The sequence below is a fragment of the Gracilinanus agilis genome, chromosome 2, assembly GCF_016433145.1.
Source record: "Gracilinanus agilis isolate LMUSP501 chromosome 2, AgileGrace, whole genome shotgun sequence".
Lineage (NCBI taxonomy): Eukaryota > Metazoa > Chordata > Mammalia > Didelphimorphia > Didelphidae > Gracilinanus > Gracilinanus agilis.
Window position 1 is genome coordinate 707,769,115 of NC_058131.1, and position 18,800 is coordinate 707,787,914.

The window sequence follows — 18,800 nt, forward strand, 5'->3', positions numbered from 1 at the left end:
TCATTTTATACATTTGAACATGACTGGCAAGAGTCCAAAGGCCTTACTAGATGGCTCAAGGAGTCAATGATACAAAAACAATTGAGAACTCCTAGTCTAGAATATCTCTAATGTCCGTTTTTTTCCCTCTAAAATCCTGTGAGTCAATTCAACTTTCTTTTTTAGGCCCAGAGAGGTCAAGCAACTTGCTTAAGTTTACATACATGATTAATGTCTGAAGAACCTATAGGTCTTCTTATTCCATGTCCAGTATACTTTCCAATAAAGTATGAAATTAGTGTTAACCATTTAATTAACATTGGATTCATCACATGTAAGTAAGACAGTATTGTGAATGGGGAAAAAAACACATTGGCCTGAGTAGCCTTTTTTTTCAGTCCTTATTCTGACACTGATTATCTGTGAGATCTTGGGTAGGTAATTTACATTCTCTTGACCTCAGTTTCCTTATCTTTTAAATAAAGATCTCATAGTTTTGGAGTCATTCTATCAGGGAACAAACTTTTAAAAAAAATACAACTTACTCTGTCAGGCACTATAGTTTGCATTGGGGATACATACACAAAGTATTTTTAAAATAGTCAAAAACATAAACCCTTCCCTTAAGAAAAGCTAACATTCTAATGGAATTTAACTTGAAGCGAAAGTAGAAATGGCAATGGGGAAGACAAAGATGACCAAAATCGAAGTAAGCTAGATGAAATTTACACAGATATGGTCCATGCTAGGGATGTCACAATTTTGAGGAAACTGAGAGATGTCTTCTCAGTATTTTGTGTGTGTGTGTGTGTGTGTGTGTGTGTGTGTGTGTGTGTGTGTGTGAAAGAGACAGAGACAGAGAGACAGACAGAGACAGATAGAAACAGACAGAGAGAGACAGAGAGAGAGACATGGGCTGTGAGGGAAAAGAATCTCAGACCTTAGTATTACCAAAAATAAAAATGGAGGTTATGGAGAGAACATTGATAACTACTGATCTGTATGTTTAATCTTCCATTTTTATAAATTTTTAATGAGAATAATCCCCAGGCAGATCAAGAACAACCAGTCAGAGTGTATTAGAAGTGAACAAACAAGACTTTCACAATTAAGTGTTATAATTGGCCCCTTTATCATTACATAATTGATTACAAGATTCCACTGTGTTTATTTTTGGTCTGTAAAGCAAAACTCTTACCTTAAAAGTTCTCCTCCAGCTAAGCACCCTCCTTACCTTCGAACCTCATTCATATGTTAAAAGTTAAATATTTCTGGAAAGATGCCATAACAGATATAATTTATTTAACAAACCTCTAGTCATTAATATCTAGCAAGTCCTCAAACAGGGATATATTTGCTTGACAAGGGAGGTCACCACTGTCATGAGGAGTTCCAATGAAGAATCATAGTGGAAGAGAATTATTTTTTTTTATAGAGCAGAAGTTCTTAAGCTAGAGTCCATGAATTTGTTTAATATTTTGATAACTGTTTCAACATAATTGGTTTCCTTTGTGGTCTTATATATTTTAGTCTATACAATAGAAAAATCATCCTGACAAAGTTTCAACAAACTAACCCAGGGATCCATGACAAAAAAAAGTCAAGAACCTATGCTATATGTAGTTGATGAAGTCATTTAGACACAATTTGTGAGTGAGATGTGCTGATTCTGCCAAGCCTTGGAACTCTTTTGAATGAGAGCTATAATCATTCAAAAATGTTGAGCCAAACCATGCACACAAGAAAAACTAAGTGGATGAAGTATCTGTTGTCCAAGTAATGCTGCATAGTTAAATGACAAATCCATATCACACATCAATCAGCATTTTTTTTTTCTTGGACAGACACCGAATGGATAGTGTGTTGAGTTGAGAATTGCCTAGGAAGAGGAGAGTTGCCTACACTTCATTTGGTAAAATTTAGATTTCCGTTAATGATTCCAAGCTTCTGCCCAAGATCAAGGTCCATCTGTTAAATCCTAGTATTTAACTTGAAATATGTCAGTCTCAGAAAGAATGAAATCAAGGTTCACCCAAAGGGCAATGGATTGGTTATTGGTGTATATGAACAGGCTATGCATGGGCATTCCAGATGAGAAATTGCCTATTATAGCTGGGTAATGGACAGCATCAAAGAAATGTACAGTTTAAAAAGAAAGGAAATAAATTTATAAATCTGATACTAACCATTTTGGAGAGCAATCAGGAATTCTATTCATAGAATTATAAAAATGTATATACAGTTTGACCCAGTAGATTTATTTCCTAAGGTGATCAAGGAAAAAGGAAAACAAATGATATGCTTCAAAATATTTATAGCAGCTCTTTTTGTGGTGGCGAGGAACTGGAAACTGAAGGGAAGTCCATCAATGAGGGAATGGCTGAAAGAGTTGTGATATTTGGTTGTGATGGAATATTATTGTGTGTCATTAGAAATGACAATATGATCACACACAAAAAGCATTAAAAGGCTTATATAATATAAAAATACAGAAAGGAAAACAGGTTGATCCTATGGCAAGACAGAGCGATAGCTAATGGATGGACCATGCGATGATAACAACAATAATAGCAGCTAACATTTATATTGTGCTTTAAACTCTGTGAAGCACTTTACCAATAATATCTTATTTGATCCATTTTTTATCCTCCAAATGTCAGGGGAAAACAAGAAAGATCCTTGTGAGTAGATCCTCTCTGGTTGCATTATGGGGGGTCATGGACGAGTGTCATGCAGACTGGATAGGAAGAGGTGAGCTGTGGTCCGTGCCATTGGAGGGAATGCCAATATGGATGATATTCTAGATTTACTGACATATTGACATAGACCAAATAACCTTTATGTTTTATTCTAGATAAGCATAACTGAGGGTTATAGGGGAATTGAAAGACATAGTCTATGAGGCGAAATGGAAGTAATAGGGCAAACACAAACCAATGAATGAGATAGGAGCAAAGATCATAGATGCATGAACTTAGAGCCAAAATGAATTTTAGAGATAATCAAGGGCCACCCTTCATTTTCTGGTTGAAAGACAGCATGATGGATGGGGAACTAGACTTGAAAGTTAAGAAGACTCTTGCCTCAGACATTTGGGTATCCAAACTGAGTGACTGTGGGTAAGTCCCCTAACTGCCATGGACCTCATGTTCCTATAAAATGAGGGGGTTGGACTCCATAGCTTCTGAAATTTTTCCAGTTCTAAATCTATGCAACGAGAGGTGAAGTGACTTAAACCAAGTTCACTCAGATAATCTGGAGAACCAGAATTTGAACGTTTTTTCTAATGCCACATTTAGTGGCCATTCTGCCATGTCTCAGGTGCCTCCAGAATGAAGCCTTCGTATGGACTGTAAATGCCAATGATAAAATCTGGTCATGAGAGCACGAGCATCTGGTGGAGATGGTGCTGGTAGATGTGGGGCAAGAAGGAAAATGATAATGACATTGACTAATCTGAAAAGGCTTCAGAACATAAGAATAAAAATCATTCTCAACAAGATTTCGTGTGGCAAAAGGAAGAAAAAGGCTACATTTTGAGTCAGAGGACTTGAGTTCAAACCCTGGATCTTCTTTTTATTTTCTATGGGATTTGAAACAAGTCATTTATCTCTCACAAATTCAATTTTCTAACTGGTTAAATGGGTGTGTTGGATTGATTATATGAGCTCTGAAGTCCTTTTTGGCTCAAAGTCTCTGCAACAGCCTCCCAGGATCCTTACAGGCCATTCTGCTCAAACCTCTCTGCCTCAGTGGGCCCTGTGTGGTGCATCCTCTTTTATTTTCTGAAGCATTAAATATTGAGGAAGCCTCCCTAAACTTCTTCTTCCAGGCATAGAATTGCCTCATTTACTTATTGATTTTCAGGCTGATCCATCACTCTGGGTGCTTGCTGTGTAAATTGTTCCTTTTTTTTTTTTAGTTGTCCTAAGACTCTGTCTTTCAAGCTTGAAGAACTCCTCTTTTAAGAATTTTTACTTTTCTCAGATTCGCTAAACTCTGTCATCTTGGTCACATCATCTGTCAAATTTCTTTTGCTTTCTATGACCATCCTAGGTCTCTTCTTGCTGACTTGGCGCAGTCTGCTACATCTTCCTGATTTCATTTTCTTAAGAGTCTTTTCTTTTTGCTCCAATAGAACTTTGGAGACTGAAATAATTTGAATCCATGTATGGCATCCCCATGGCTAAACAACGAATACAGATCTCTCTAAAACCCAGCAGATGGGTCCCATTGTTTTTGTTTATTTGTTTGTTTGTTTTTTAAACCCTTCCCTTCTGTCTTAGTATCTCTTCTAACACAGAAGAGCAGCAAAGACTAGGCAACTGGGGTTAAGTGACTGGCTCAGGGCCATACAGCTAGGAAGTGTCTGTGGCCAGATTTGAACTCAGGGTCCCCCTTACTCCAGACTTGCCATTCTATCCATCGTACCTCCTCACTATCCTGTATTATTTTTTTTAACCCTCTTAGTTTATCTCTAGATTCATGGTTCTTGCTTGGATTCCATGCTAAGCCTTATGAGGATATCTCCATGCCTGCTCTTTGCTATTGTCGGTGCAGATTTTGCCCATCATCTTTTTCCATGTTTTCTTGAAACCTTTTACAAATGAGATTATCCGAATCTGACGGGGCTTCAGCAGCCGCCTCCATCAGAGGAGGTCAGCAGGTGGCTTCGTGGATAGAGTGTCGGGTCTCAAGTTAGGAAGACGTTATGGTGTTTTCAGTCATGCCCAACTCTTTATGACCTAGTTGTGGTTTTCTTGGCTGAGTTCCGGGAGGGGTTTGCCATTTCCTTCTCTGTCTCATTTTACAGAGGAGGAAACCGAGGCAAACAGGGATAAGTTATTTGCCCAAACAGGGTCACATACCTAGGAAGTGTCTGAGGCCAGATTCGAACTCAGCAAGATGAGTCTTCATGATTTTAATCCTGGAAATCTATTCCCTGCACCACCTGGCTGTCACGTCAGGAAGACCTGATTCATTCACATCCCTACCTCGGATGTTTCAGTTTTATGATTCTGAGGAAATCATTCCATTTCTTTCAGCCTCAATTTGCTTATCTATAAAATGGGGACAATAAGAATACCCAGCTAACAGGATTGTTTTGAGTCTAAAAACAAATGAGATAACAGAAGTAAAGGGCTTTAGAAACCTTAAAATATTACATACATGTGAGTTCTTGTTATCTAAGTCACCTGTACTGCCACAAATGGTCATCAAGACTTCGACTAAAGGTGTTTAGTGAAAAAAGAACCCACTAATAATAATGCCTAACATCTCTACACACAGGGTGTCCCAAAGGTCTTAGGACAGTTTTAAGCAATTTTGGGGTACCCTGTATAACTTTGGAGTTTGCTAAATATTTCATATAATGTCATGTGAATACTTGGCATCGCATCGAAACAAGTAGTCTTCGTTTGGGAAAACAGGCTACAAGATTAAATGAATTTCCCATGGAGATATAGATGTACATACTATATTAAATTATTATATGTTAATATTTAATTATGTATAATTAAATATGTGTATATATGTATGTATATATATATATATAATTACGGAAGCAGGATTTGAACCCACGTTTTTCCTTCATCCTCATTTCACTCATCTAGCCATTATTCTATCCCTTCTGTAGGTACAGCATGCCCTAAAGTTTGTTCGAAGGGGTCAGTAATTGTTAACGGTGTTGTCTTCTCATCCTTCTATCCTGCCTTCTGATGTGGAGTTGATCTTGGCTTCTGCTCGTCCTAGACGGGGGTCTGGCAAACCGAGACAGCTGATTCAGCCCTTTCCCACATGGCTTACTAGTCATTTCCTCTCGGGCGAGACGGAGCCCCTTTCTCTACTGGCTACGTTCTTTGGCTATAACTCTGAACTTCTCCATGGCCCAGACAACCCTTTAAAAGTAGAAGTCATTCGGCTATTTCGTAATCTGAATTGATAGAGAGAATTTCCTCCCGAGAACTTTCCCACGCTGAAATCACTTCACCATGTTCAGTGACTTTTGACTGACATCTACAAGAAAGCTGTCAGGGTAGATAGTGGCGGCTTCAGCATCTTCTGTCACACTTCAGTTATCTTAATCCTAACCCCGATTTTCCAGGGTTTTTTTGGCCATCTTCTTTTGTGCCTTCACTTGCCTTTATCCCCCTTCTGGCTCTGTCCTTGACTGCAGAATCGCGCCCTTTCTGTGGCTGGCTAGTCCTAGGATATCCCTCTGCATCTGAGGACTTCCCAGCCCTGGAACAGCCTCTGGTCTCTATTTCCTGTTTACTCTGGTATATCCCTTCACAAGGCACTCATTGGGGAATTCCTCTGGATCCTCCATTTTGTGGAGGAGACCAGAACGACCTTCCTTCTTTCCCCTTCTAGCCTTATTCCTGATTTTTTTTTTTTTGCTGGACTTCAAAACATGTCCCTGGCCAGGTATCTTCATTCTCCCCACCTCTTTTCAGCAACTTTTTATGTGTTGTCTTCCCCTATTAGAATGGAAGCTCCTTGAAGGCTTCTCTCTGTGTCTCCAGCACTTGGCATAGTACCTGGCCCAAAACAAGGGGTCACTAAATCCTTGGGTCCTTTCCTCTGCCCAGTCTCCCTTGGAAATAAACCAATTTTAGTGCAGAATGGTTATTTGGATGTTCTCATAGGATCCCCCCGAGGATTTCTCTGCTTCTCCTCCATCTGCAATTGAGCTTGGCACATAGGCTGGGATTATCTTTAGGAGTGTCCTGTTTGTTTAAAGTTCTTAAGTGGCTTGCAAGGCAGATGACCAAATGCACTAGGAAACGATGGAGGTTTTCGATGCTTTTGAGAACATGGTAAACTCCAACTCCGACTCCCTCCAACGCCAAAGGGTAGAGCTAGGAGGAATGGCTGTAGGTTGCCTAAAGGCGAATTTTTGTCTTGCTGAGAGGAAAACTTTCTTAGGGAGCATTAGAGCATCTCTGAAGTAAAGAAGGGACTGCCCTGGGAGGAAGTAGGGGATGGGAGTCTCTCTTACTAGAGGTCTCCCAACAAAGCCTTGATAATAATTATTACAGTGAGGAGTCTGGTTCAATACACATTGGACTAGGACCCTTACCCTATTAGCCCATGTTTACCCAGCACTTTACATATATTATTTCATTCGATCCCCACAGTGCTCCTGTGAAGTAATCCCGAAAGCTCATGTGGTGTTGGGCTAACTAAATTAAGAGAGAGACTCTTTGTCCTAACTATGTGACCCTGGGCAAGTCACGTCCTGTTTACCTACCTCTTGCTGTTCTCCCTGAGAGTTATTACTAAGACAGAAGGTAAGGATTTCTGTTCCCGACTTCTCTAGTTCATATTCCTGATGTTGAACCTTCTAGAATGTTTGTTCACTTTGAGGAAATAGAAAATATATAAATCTTAAAAATTGTTTTACTTATTTCTAACTAAGATTATGAATATCATTTTTTAAATAAGGGAGGGAAGAAGGGAGCTATGTTAGTATTGTCAAAGAGAAAAGAAAGAAAGAAAGAAAGAAAGAAAGAAAGAAAGAAAGAAAGAAAGAAAGAAAGAAAGGAGAGCCATTAAGTATTTTTAATGCTCAGAAGGGAGCAAAGGATTTTCAGAGAGAAATACAAATAAGAGGACAGCTTTGAAAGTTATGTGTTGAATTTATTATATAAGTAATGAAACATTTTAAAGTATACTAAAAGTTGTTAATAGAATTAACATTACAACATAAATATGACTATATTAATGATCTGATCCTTGTTAAGGAGTTGAAAGTCACACAGTATATCCATGCCTCAATTTCCTCATTTGTAGAGTGGAGAAAAGAACAAAATTGAACACAGAGCTTTTGTAAGATAAAGATCTGTAAAACACTGTGCAAATCTTTTTTTCTTATACATATTTTTGGGACATTTTATTTTCCCCTATTACGTATATAAACAATGTGTTTTTTTTTTTAAACCCTTGTACTTCGGTGTATTGTCTCATAGGTGGAAGATTGGTAAGGGTGGGCAATGGGGGTCAAGTGACCTGCCCAGGGTCACATAGCTGGGAAGTGGCTGAGGCTGGCTTTGAACCTAGGACCTCCTGTCTCTAGGCCTGACTCTCACTCCACTGAGCTACCCAGCTGCCCATAAACAATGTTTAATGTTTGTTTTTTAAAAGTTTTGAGTTCCAAATTCTCTCCTTCCTTTCCAGTCTCCCTTTCTTCCTCCCTTCCACCACTCCCTTCCTGCTGAGATGGTAACAATCTGATATAGATTTTACGTGTGTTATCATGTAAAAGATATTTCCATATTAGAAGTTTTGGGGAAGAGATTTCAAACAAAAATGCAAAAAAAGAAGTAGAAAATGAAATATAGTATGTTTCAGGCTGCATTCAGACTCCTTCAGTTCTTTCTCAGAAGGCAGATGGTATTTTTCAACATGAATCTCAGGGATTGTCTTAGATTGCTGCATTGCTGAAAATAACTAGGTCATCCACAGTTGTTCGCCAAAAAATATTGCTTTCACTGTGTACCATGTTCTTCTGGTTCTGCTCACTTCACTTTGCATCAGTTCGTGTATGTTTTTCCAGATTTTTCCAGAATCCTCCTGCTTTGTCATTTCCTGCACATTTTGAAAATCTTAAAGCACTATAGAAAAGGGAGCTATTATTTATGCATACATATAAAACAAGTCCATCCATTGGGCATGATTTTCCTCTGCAAAAACTCTGGTATAGGGGAGGGAAGAGAGATCCGGAGAGAGGAAATCCCCTGGCTAAACATGATCAATTGACTTGAACTGAAACCTTGAAGCAGTGAGGTGGAAGGCCATCATTTCATCTTTCTGATGTATATATATCATCATTGTATTTGTACATATGTCTTATAAGCTCTAAATGTGCAGACCTCTCCCTACCCTTGCAAAGAAAACTCAGGAAGCCGTGTCTGGGTGAGGAAAAATGTCTGTTTCTGCAAGGATGCTGCCATGTTTTCATTAACATTATCAAATGTTGTGTTTCTCCCAGAAATAATCCTGCACTTGTTTATGCAATTCTTACCATTTGGACCTGGAGCATGCTACAGTTTCCACTTGACCTCGCAGGTTAGTGTTTTCCTTGCCATCTCGATGACGTACCTCCTGCCTCTATGTCTTTGCCTGAATGGACCACTTGCCTAGCTTGCCTTCCTTCTTTATTCCAACCTTCCCTCCTAATTTCCAAGCTTTGTTCAAAGCCCAGCTCAGTTATCCCTTCTTTCTCATAGTCTTTCGTCAAATTCCATTAGGAAATACTCTCTTCCTAGAGTATTTCCTAAATACTCTAATTTCCTAAATTTCTCTTCCTAAAATTGTTTGCTTAGCTTTGTAAACAGTTTGTAAATGGATGCATTTTCTTTCTTTTTGTATAATTAGAATCTGCTCGCCAGGACTCAAAATCCCAGCATCCCACTTTTGTTCTCATGTTGCGTCCTTACATTTTGGAGATAAAGTTTGTGTGTGACCCCGCCCCTCTCTCTCTTTTCCCACAAACACAGCTGGGAAAACTTTTCTTTACTCAGGGTTTTGCTGTTGTTCTTTCATTTCTTTTACTTCAAGTGATTATTAATAAATCTTATAAAATATAATACTTGGAGTTATTGGATATTATTTTTAATCTTACATTTTCAAACAGAAAGTAGGCAGGGGCTGTGCTTTGCCTTTGTGTCTCTAGTCATTGGAATAATGCCTTGCACACAGTAGGCACTTAATATCTCTTTTTAATTAAATTGGCCAGAAGCCCAGAGAAGCCAAAGTCCCAACAACCCCAAGTGCCGCATGGCATTTCTCATTCACTCATTACTGTTGTTGATATCCTGGAGATGTTTACTAGAGCTGGTCAAACAGCCATTATCAGGACCCAAGCATTGATCCTTTGGAAATTGGCAGTAACTGATTTAAGTGTCTGGGTGTTGATTTTAAATGATTTCAAGGGGTGAAGTGGGTAAGGATTTAATGTGGCCAGGAAGGATCCTGGATAAGTACACAGTCTAGGAATACTTGAAAAGCCCAGGCTGTTCACAAGTTTGACTTGCAGAGAGATGAAGATAATCCCAAATGCCTACCAAGAACTCTGGTGTCTCTTTTGTAATAGACCTCAGGGACTCCACTGGATCTGTTTTAGAATGGATCCAAACTGCTAACCTTGAGCCAGAAGTTATCTAAGTTTCCCCACTTACTTCATAGATAATGAACCATGAAAAACCTGATTGATAATCTAGTTCCACTCCCACATTTTGTAAATGAGGACATTGAAAGGGAATGTATTGGAGAAGATGGAGATGGGGTCGAGATTTGGACCTGGTTCTTCTGATCCCCAAACCACTTCCACTATCCCACACTGTTAACCCAGGGCTGGCCCTAAATGTCCGGGGCTCCTCTAACCCACCGTGGTGGACTCTTAGGACCTATGCTAGGCTTCACTGTGCTGATGTCTGCCCCAGCCTCTATTTGACCTATTTTCTTTCCCTCATCCACTCCATTTTCTCCATCACTCAAATTTCCCTTTTATTTTAGACTGGAGACAACAGAGCTTATGTCTCTAGGACCAACTGTTGACCTACACCTGCACACACACACACACACACACACACACACACACACACATGCACGCACACAGAACATGCTGGTAATTATGAGTAAGAACACTATATAGAAGGGGTGGACAGCTAGGCGGCATAGTGGATAGAGTGCTAAATATAGAGTCTGAAAACTCATCTTCATGAGTTCAATCTAACCTCAGACATGTACTAGCTGTGTGACTCTGGGTCAGTCACTTGACCTTGTTTGCCTCAGTTTCCTCATCTGTAAAATGAAGTGGAGAAAGAAATGGCAAACCATTATCTTTGCCAAAAAAAACTCCAAGTCAGAGGCAAATAAAGTGACTGAACAACAAATGCTATCTGGGGAAGAGAGATTTAAGAGTCATTGAAGGTTTTTGGTCAGAGGCTTGATGCCAGCCCATTGTCACATGTCATAGTGGGGATTCCTTCTGCATGGGATTGGACTAGTTAATCTCTGTGGTCCCTTCCAACTCTTCAGAAAATCCTATGATTCCCATCCTTGAATGAAAAACCAGCCTAGTTCCCAAAGTTCCCATGGGCTGCTTCTCATACTTGCCCCCATTTGCTCAAATCAGTCAATCAAGAAACATTTAGTAAGTGTTTCTTACGTTCCAGAAACTGCGAGTTTCCAGATTTACAGAGAAAAGGCAAAAGCAATCCCTGCCTGCAAGGAGTTTATATTCTAACAGGAATAACAATATAAAAAATCAGAACATACAAATAAAATGCAGAGTAGATTCAAGCCTATTTTAGAGGAGATGCACTAGCAGCCTGGAGGTCCAAGAAAGGCCCCCTGGAAAAGAAAGAAAAAACCCACATAATTATACAGATACACACACTTAAAGAATGAATGAGGAGATAGTCCTACTTCTGTTGAAACTCAATGAAGGATCCTTTGATACTTGATTGGAACTGTCATCTGATCAGTGAGGCTTCTCCACAACCAAACAGAAAATTCTTTGTTAGCTTTTACAGCCTTTCACAACCTTGGCCCCTCCTCCCTTTTGAATCTCTATTCTTCACATCCCTGTTTGCTTCCTTGGGCCGTCACACACAACCCTACACGTCCCTAATGTTTACCTTTTCACCTGCTGTCTTCTAGGCTGGAACCCTCTTTCCTATCTCTGTCTTCTGGCTTCCCTGACTTTTTTTCAAGCCTGAGTTCAAATCTAACCTTCTGCAAGAAGTGTTTTGTTCGCTTCTCCACTAACACTGTATAGATCTTGTGGTTTGCATGTTGTCTCCTCCCAAGCTCCTCCAGGGCAGAAATCATGAAATCTTTCCTTTTGTTGTATCTCTAACACTTAAACAGAATCCCTGGCCCACTAAGTGGTTAAGGAATGCTGGAGGATTATGATAAAGACTTCATGGATCCCAGGGAACCTCTTGGGCTGTCCATCAGTTGTCCCACTCTTGCTATTTTGAGAGACCCATCACTTCTTTTCAGGTCATTATTCCCTCTGATGACACCCTTCATGCCCTAAATTGGCACCAAGTTTGTGCCAGGAACAAGAAAATAAAAGCGAACCAGGCAATGGCATGTCCCCAACTCATGGGCCACTAGATGTGTGCTTATCAAAGTCGAGGTGCTCCTGCTTTAGATGTCAGGGCCATCGTCCCCAGATGTCTCACGGGTGACCGTTGCCCAACTAGTGCCTAGGAAGGGCCAATGCCAGGCCCCAGCTGGGCTGCCCATGGGCACTGCTTGCCACATCTTGTGGTCTGGAAGTTCACTGAGAAAATCTTTTCTTTTCTTTCAGAAGGAGATTCTATAAACTTTCAGGGGTGATAATGTCATGCAGCTGTGGGAGGCATGGAGCGCGATGGGACTTCTGAGTCAGTTGCTATTGTCCTTCCAGCAAAGGGCATATTCTTTTGGCACAGCTCAAAGCCACTAGAGATTCTTTGCAGACTTCATTAGGAGGAGTTATTTGCTTTGTTCAGGAGGCCCAAATGGGAGCCACGATTCTTAGGAAAGGGATTATTTTCTATCCTTGACCCTGAATTCAATTTACATTCGAGAAATTAAAACAAAAAGTTTCAGCTGTTGATGAAATCGCCTTTTATGTGGTAATTATATCCCATCTTTCCTTTAAACTGTGAAACACAACAAGAAAGGAGGACAAAGCAATAAAAACAACCATTGTGCTTCAACATGAAGAGGTTGTTTTTTTTTTTTTTTTGTTCACATTAGAAAAACATATTTACTCTGAGCAGACAGTTGCTTTTTAAGACTATCTTCTTTCAGGCCATTCCTGGAGCACAAACCTATTTAGCAGAACTTTTGAAGTATTCACTAACACATATAGAGCTTCTCTCATGCCTGGTTTGTAGTACCCCCTCTTACCCCAGAAGGTAGGCACTGTGGGTATTACCCACCTCTATTTTACAAATAGGCAAAACTGAGGAAGGCCCAAGAAGATGAAGGAACTAGACTAGTCCATTCTTCCCTGAAGCTAAGGTCATTGTTTTTTGTTTTGTTTTGTTTTTTCCCCATGATACTAGATCTCCTCTCCATTGAAGCCTGAAGAAATAACTCTTCTTCCTGATCTTATTATATTTCAACTGAATAATGCTGAGTATCTTCCATGGCTTGGGTAGAATGCAACGAAAGGGCTAGGCTTGGCCAAGGGCTTGAACCTAGCTTCTTCCCTTTAAAAAATTTTTAACCTTAGAGTTGTGTCAGAGGCTCTTGATTTAACATTCTGTAATTAGCTCTAGGCTCTCAGTCCTTCTGGCTCTCCATGTGCCCATTATACTTACATTAGGTCACTGGCACTGTGTTAATTAGCATTTGCTGATTTTCTCCTTTCCAAGCCCTTGTGGGAATGATTATAATAATAATGATGGCTGATGCATTATATACTGGTACAAAGTTATTACGCATCATTGTACTGCCTTGGCTAGACTTCTTGAATGAATTGGAAATGTAAGGGTTAAAATAAGGGTTTTGACAAAATAATAGAGCAGCTTTTTAATAACTTGAGTTTTAATGAGAATATGGTACACTTGTAAATTGATATTATCCCATTAAGCCAGAGAAAAGAAAACTTCTAGCAGCTTTTAACAATTAACAATTTAGTTTAATTAAAATAGAAATTGTAAAAAAATATAGTAAAATAAATATAGTAAAGGAGGGAAATATAGGAAAGAGGTAGAGAAAGAAATTTTCTAATGTCTATACTAGTTATCCTATAATTATCTATAACTGCCTATAATTACTATCTAAAACTGCCTATATCTATCTATCTATCTATATATTTTTAAACCCTTGTACTTTGGTGTATTGTCTCATAGGTGGAAGATTGGTAAGGGTGGGCAATGGGGGTCAAGTGACTTGCCCAAGGTCACACAGCTGGGAAGTGTCTGAGGCAGGATTTGAACCTAGGACCTCCCATCTCTAGGCCTGGCTCTCACTCCACTGAGTTACCCAGCTGCCCCTATATCTATCTATTTTAACAAACACTCCACAAAGTTTGAACCCAATCAGTGTTCAATCCAACTCCAATTAGGTCTGTCAACAAAGACCAACCACCTTCCAAAAAGTTCAAGGAAAGGAAAAAAACCTAACAGCCCAAACTAAAATCCCAAAACCCAAAATGCAAAAAGCCCCCTAAAGGCTAAAGCCTTTAACTCAGCCTTAGTAAGCTCAGGCCTGCCTTTATATTCCAGCAACTAAATGCTAACCACCAATAATCACCAACCCACACCACCAGGAACCAACCCCCAATGACCAAATCATGCCCAGCAGCCAACTTCCCTGCAACTGACAGACCCACCTGTCAGCAACTGACCCCCCTAACTGTCAGCAACTGACAGCCCTCAACTCAAGCTGGCACCCCTTTTCTACCCTTTTCTACCTCGTTTCCTGTCTCTATTGTCCTCCTTCCTGTCTCTATGGTTTATTCTTCTTGTCACAGTGGGCTGGTTAATCCCTACACATCACCAGGTCCCCTGTTAAATTAAAAAAGGAATAAAGAATTCCTTTTTACAGAAGTCATCGCTTCACAGAATCCTAGAAAGTTAGAGTTGGAAGGGTTATGGTCCAGTGGAAAGAGGATCAAGTTCAAATCAAAGTTCTGTCACTTGCTCCCTAATTGATCATAAATAAATCATGTAACTCCTCTGGTCCTCAATTACCATATCTATAAATTAAGAGGGTTGGAATAGATGGCCCCTGAGATTCTCTTCATTTCTAGATCAATGATGAAATGTGCTCAGAAGCCATTTAGCTTTACTCTGGAAAATATTCCCTTCTATAGCATATGCAAGGAGCTCAATCTCTGCTTAGAGAACTCCAGTGAGAAACCTGGAATTCCCATCCTATTTCTTTTCCATTTATTCTGTGGCTCTTTGAAATATTACTTTTGTCTTCATCACTCTACTAAAACTGTTCCCTAGAGATAAGTAGATGGAACTTTTCAGCATAGGAGGCTATTTAAGGGCTCTCCTTCACCAAAGAGTTCACCTTCTCTCTCTTTTTTTTTTTTTTTAATTTTTTAAACCCTTAACTTCTGTGCATTGACTTATAGGTGGAAGAGTGGTAAGGGTAGACAATGGGGGTCAAGTGACCTGCCCAGGGTCACACAGCTGGGAAGCGTCTGAGGCCGGATTTGAACCCAGGACCTCATGTCTCTAGGCCTGGATCTTCATCCACTGAGCCACCCAGCTGCCCCCTCACCTTCTCTTTTGTGACACTTTACCACCAGCATCTTTGACACTGATCAAGTGATCCTCATCTTTCAACTCCAGTCACCCTTTTCATCATTGACTGACTTCCCATTTCTAGGATCGATACACAAGGGGTGATCCCTAAGTCTTCATCAGAGGCTCTCTATACTCACGCCCTCAGCTTATTTCCTATAGATGGTAACCTCCTTGTGTGGGTGGGGGTTTCATTTTTGCTTTATACCCGGTATTTGTGTAGAGTCAGACTGAAAAAATCCCTGGGAGTAGGGTCACAGTGATGTCTTTTGTTTCTCTCTCGTATTCCAAGGTGTTCCACACAAAATGAACATCTGGGTATTATTACCCGGCTAATTCTTGTAATGCGCTGAAGTGGACGTGCATTAGAAAAATGTTTTCTATGAATTTTACTAGTTTTTGGATCTGAATTAAACATTAACTCGAGTATCATTTTTTGAGTGAATGATCTGGTTGTTTTGAATCATTGGCCCCTAATAATCACCTCCTATATACTAGATCAAGGTTGAAATCATAGGCATCCTATCTGCCAAAAGTACGGACCATCGTTAACATCATTTCCCAGAGCCATTCTTACATGTGTGGAATACACACCTTGGAAGATGCTAAGAAAAAGAAGAAACCAATCCATTCAACTTTTCATCTCTTCGCTCACCTTTTGATCTTTCCCACAGATTCCCCGTAGTTTCTCAGATATCACAATTAACCTTCACACATTGTGCCTGACTCCATAGACAAAAATATTTCATAGTAAGACAGTTAAAAGTTACTGCAAACACCCTTTACACAAAATTCCTTTTGTCTTTAAAGCCGCAGTAGCGGTATCTGGAGCCTTTGTGGGAGAGGATAATGAAGCGCATCTGACTGAATACTGGTCTTCAGAGACACAAATGTGAATGTGAAAGTCTCTTTCCCTCAGCAGCTTATAGTTTATTCATTGTCTGTGTTCCCAGATGGTATCCTAATGGACCTCTCTTGTGTTTACAGTACAGCATTTTGTCTGCCCCTCATCCGTGACATCTAAGGGCTTCACCAGTTTGTTCCTCTGCCAGTATAGCGCTGACTTGTGGAACATTGGAATCAGCCTCTTCATCCAGGATGGGCCTTTCCTCATCGTCCGTCTCCTCCTCATGACCTACTTCAAAGTGATCAACCAGATGTTGGTATTCTTCGCTGGGAAGAACTTCCTCGTTGTCGCGTTGCAGCTTTACCGCTTAATTGTGCTCGTTTTGGACGTTCAGGCTTCCTTGAGGGAGAAGCCTTGTAGATTGAAAGGAGACGACAACTTTCCAAGTCAGCCTAAGGAAAGTGGGCTCTCACCCAGGATTGGAGAGAGTGAGACCACAGAGGAAACAGCTATTCCTTTAGAGGACTCTCCAGGGGCAGCCAAGGGTTGCTGAATTCACAGGTTGTCTTCCCAAAGGCAAGCTAGTTCAGCATCTCACCAAGGATTGTTTAAGGGCTTCCTGTGTGCCAGGCACTGCGGACACAAAGAATGAAATGAAATAATCCCTGACCGCAAGGAGTTTATATTCTACTACAATTTAAACTTTTATAAAGTTATACCTTTTTTTTTATTTCAGAGTCTTTTTACAGCATCTTAATATAAGTCATTCTGACTTGATCCTTTTTTTCCCTCATCTTATCACAGAACTTGGCTTAAAGATTAGGGAAAAAAAAGACAAGATCCTGGAGAATCACCAAATATATATATATATATGACTGCAATGAATGAAGACTTTTTGGCCAATTGCTGTCATTCTAACTTATCTGATCAAGTCAGGATGCACTAGTTTGGAGATCCAAGAGCTCTGGATGCACGTGGACAATATAAGAAGTCATCGGGGATTTCGGTTATACGTCCTTGGAAAATACTGCCCAAAAGGATAAAATATCAAAAAGGTCTCCTTAAAAAAAAGTGCCTCGAACATTGTCTCTATCAACAGACAAAGATTCCTTTTCCATTTCCAGCTATATCTTTGTGACATAAAAGGTTACATTCAGTGAATGCAGAAAAGTTGAAAGAAAGAAAAAATGTCATAAAAATTACCTCATTGCGGGCAGGATGCTAAGAAGACCCCCTGCCCATTCATCGCTGCACAGATCATCTCAGAGAACAAAAATCTTGTTTTGGGGCCTGTAGATTCCTTCACAGGGGTATCTAGACTCTCAAGAAATATTATGCTACTTGGATGCGATTCAGTGGAAGCTCCTTCCTTTACCTGCCTCCGCCCATTCTGCCCCAAACTGTTTATTGTTTCTACAAATTTCCTGATAGGTGAAACAATGTTATGGGGGCCACCATTCCATGGCAAAAATATCAGGAATGGATGATTGACCAGATGGCATTATTAGAGAGAATTGTCCCAGTTTCGTGGTAGCGTTTGGTTAGAAGGTATCAATGATATTGTTGCAAAACAACCTTGCTCAGCTCATCTTGTATAGGTTGGATGGAAACATCAGTTTAAGCTTCAGAAATACTGCCTTCTAGGAGGCAAAGTGGCTATTTCTGATCTCTGTGCTCTTGGAAGTGCACCCACACTAAGTCTCCTAATCATAGATTGCAGTTGGTTTACAAGGGCTCATTTAGCCTGGCCCTCTCAGACAGATTAAGAAACTGAGGCACTGAAGGGGCATTCTAGGGGGCATTGAGGTCATCAAGCCCAGGCTGTACATTTTTAGAAAGGAGGAAATAAAAGCCAAGAGACATGAAATGCCCAAGATTCCAAGCTATAAACCATCAGAGCCTGGATTCAGACCGAAGCCTTCAGAGCCAAGATCATGTCTAGAGCCTTGCTGGACCATATCAACCTGAGCCATTAGACGAATCAGCATAAAATGTGCTGAGACAAGGAATGTTGAATTTTATTGCTAGCCTTTATATAGTGTTTTAATGTATTATCTTATCTGATCCTCGCGACAATCTGTGAGACAGGTGCTATTATTATCCTTCTTTTATAGATGAGGAAACTGAGGTAAAGATTTGCCTGACTTGCCCAGAATCACCTAGATGCTCAGGCTTCTGGGACAAGATTCGAACTCGGGTCTCCTTGACTCCAAATCCACTGCACTACCTAGCTGACTTAGGATTTCACATTCTACATAGGCTACATATTCATACATAAACATTCACATACCTACAGTATCTTGTATTCTTGTGTCCAAGAGAAAATAATGTTGAGGTTCCTTCTGAACCACCATTTACAAGTGCCTTTTTCCCTGGTGGGGGCAGCCCGTATTCCAACCAGCATTCAGAAATTTAGGAAAAGCCAGTCAGAGCCATATGGAAGAAGGGCCTCAGATTCATTTCTTTCCCCCCAGAAATGAGCCTTCCATTCTCTTACATAGAAACATCTGCCTTATTTCTTTCAAAAACTTGTCTGCCTTTTAGCATGGCTGACTTTGGAGTCTTTTCCAGTAATCAATATATATATACATATATTTTTTTTTCATATGTTGCGTTCTCTCAGTGGCAGGAAATAACAACAGATGTAGATGTTAGTTCAGTTTGAGAATTAACTTCCAAACCACTATAAGTGCCCCAAACCAGAG

General features: G+C 40.1%; 1 protein-coding gene across 1 annotated transcript in view; it reads left to right on the top strand.

The window, feature by feature from the left end:
* The window catches only part of TMEM26 (transmembrane protein 26), a 52,483-nt gene extending 35,835 nt beyond the window's left edge, over positions 1–16,648 (top strand). Inside the window, exons 3-5 of the mRNA XM_044660324.1 lie at positions 5,615–5,649; positions 8,972–9,048; positions 16,236–16,648. Of these exons, the coding sequence (XP_044516259.1) occupies positions 5,615–5,649; positions 8,972–9,048; positions 16,236–16,648 (525 nt within the window). The remainder of the gene's footprint in view (positions 1–5,614; positions 5,650–8,971; positions 9,049–16,235) is intronic.
* The last annotated feature ends 2,152 nt before the right edge of the window (positions 16,649–18,800 follow it).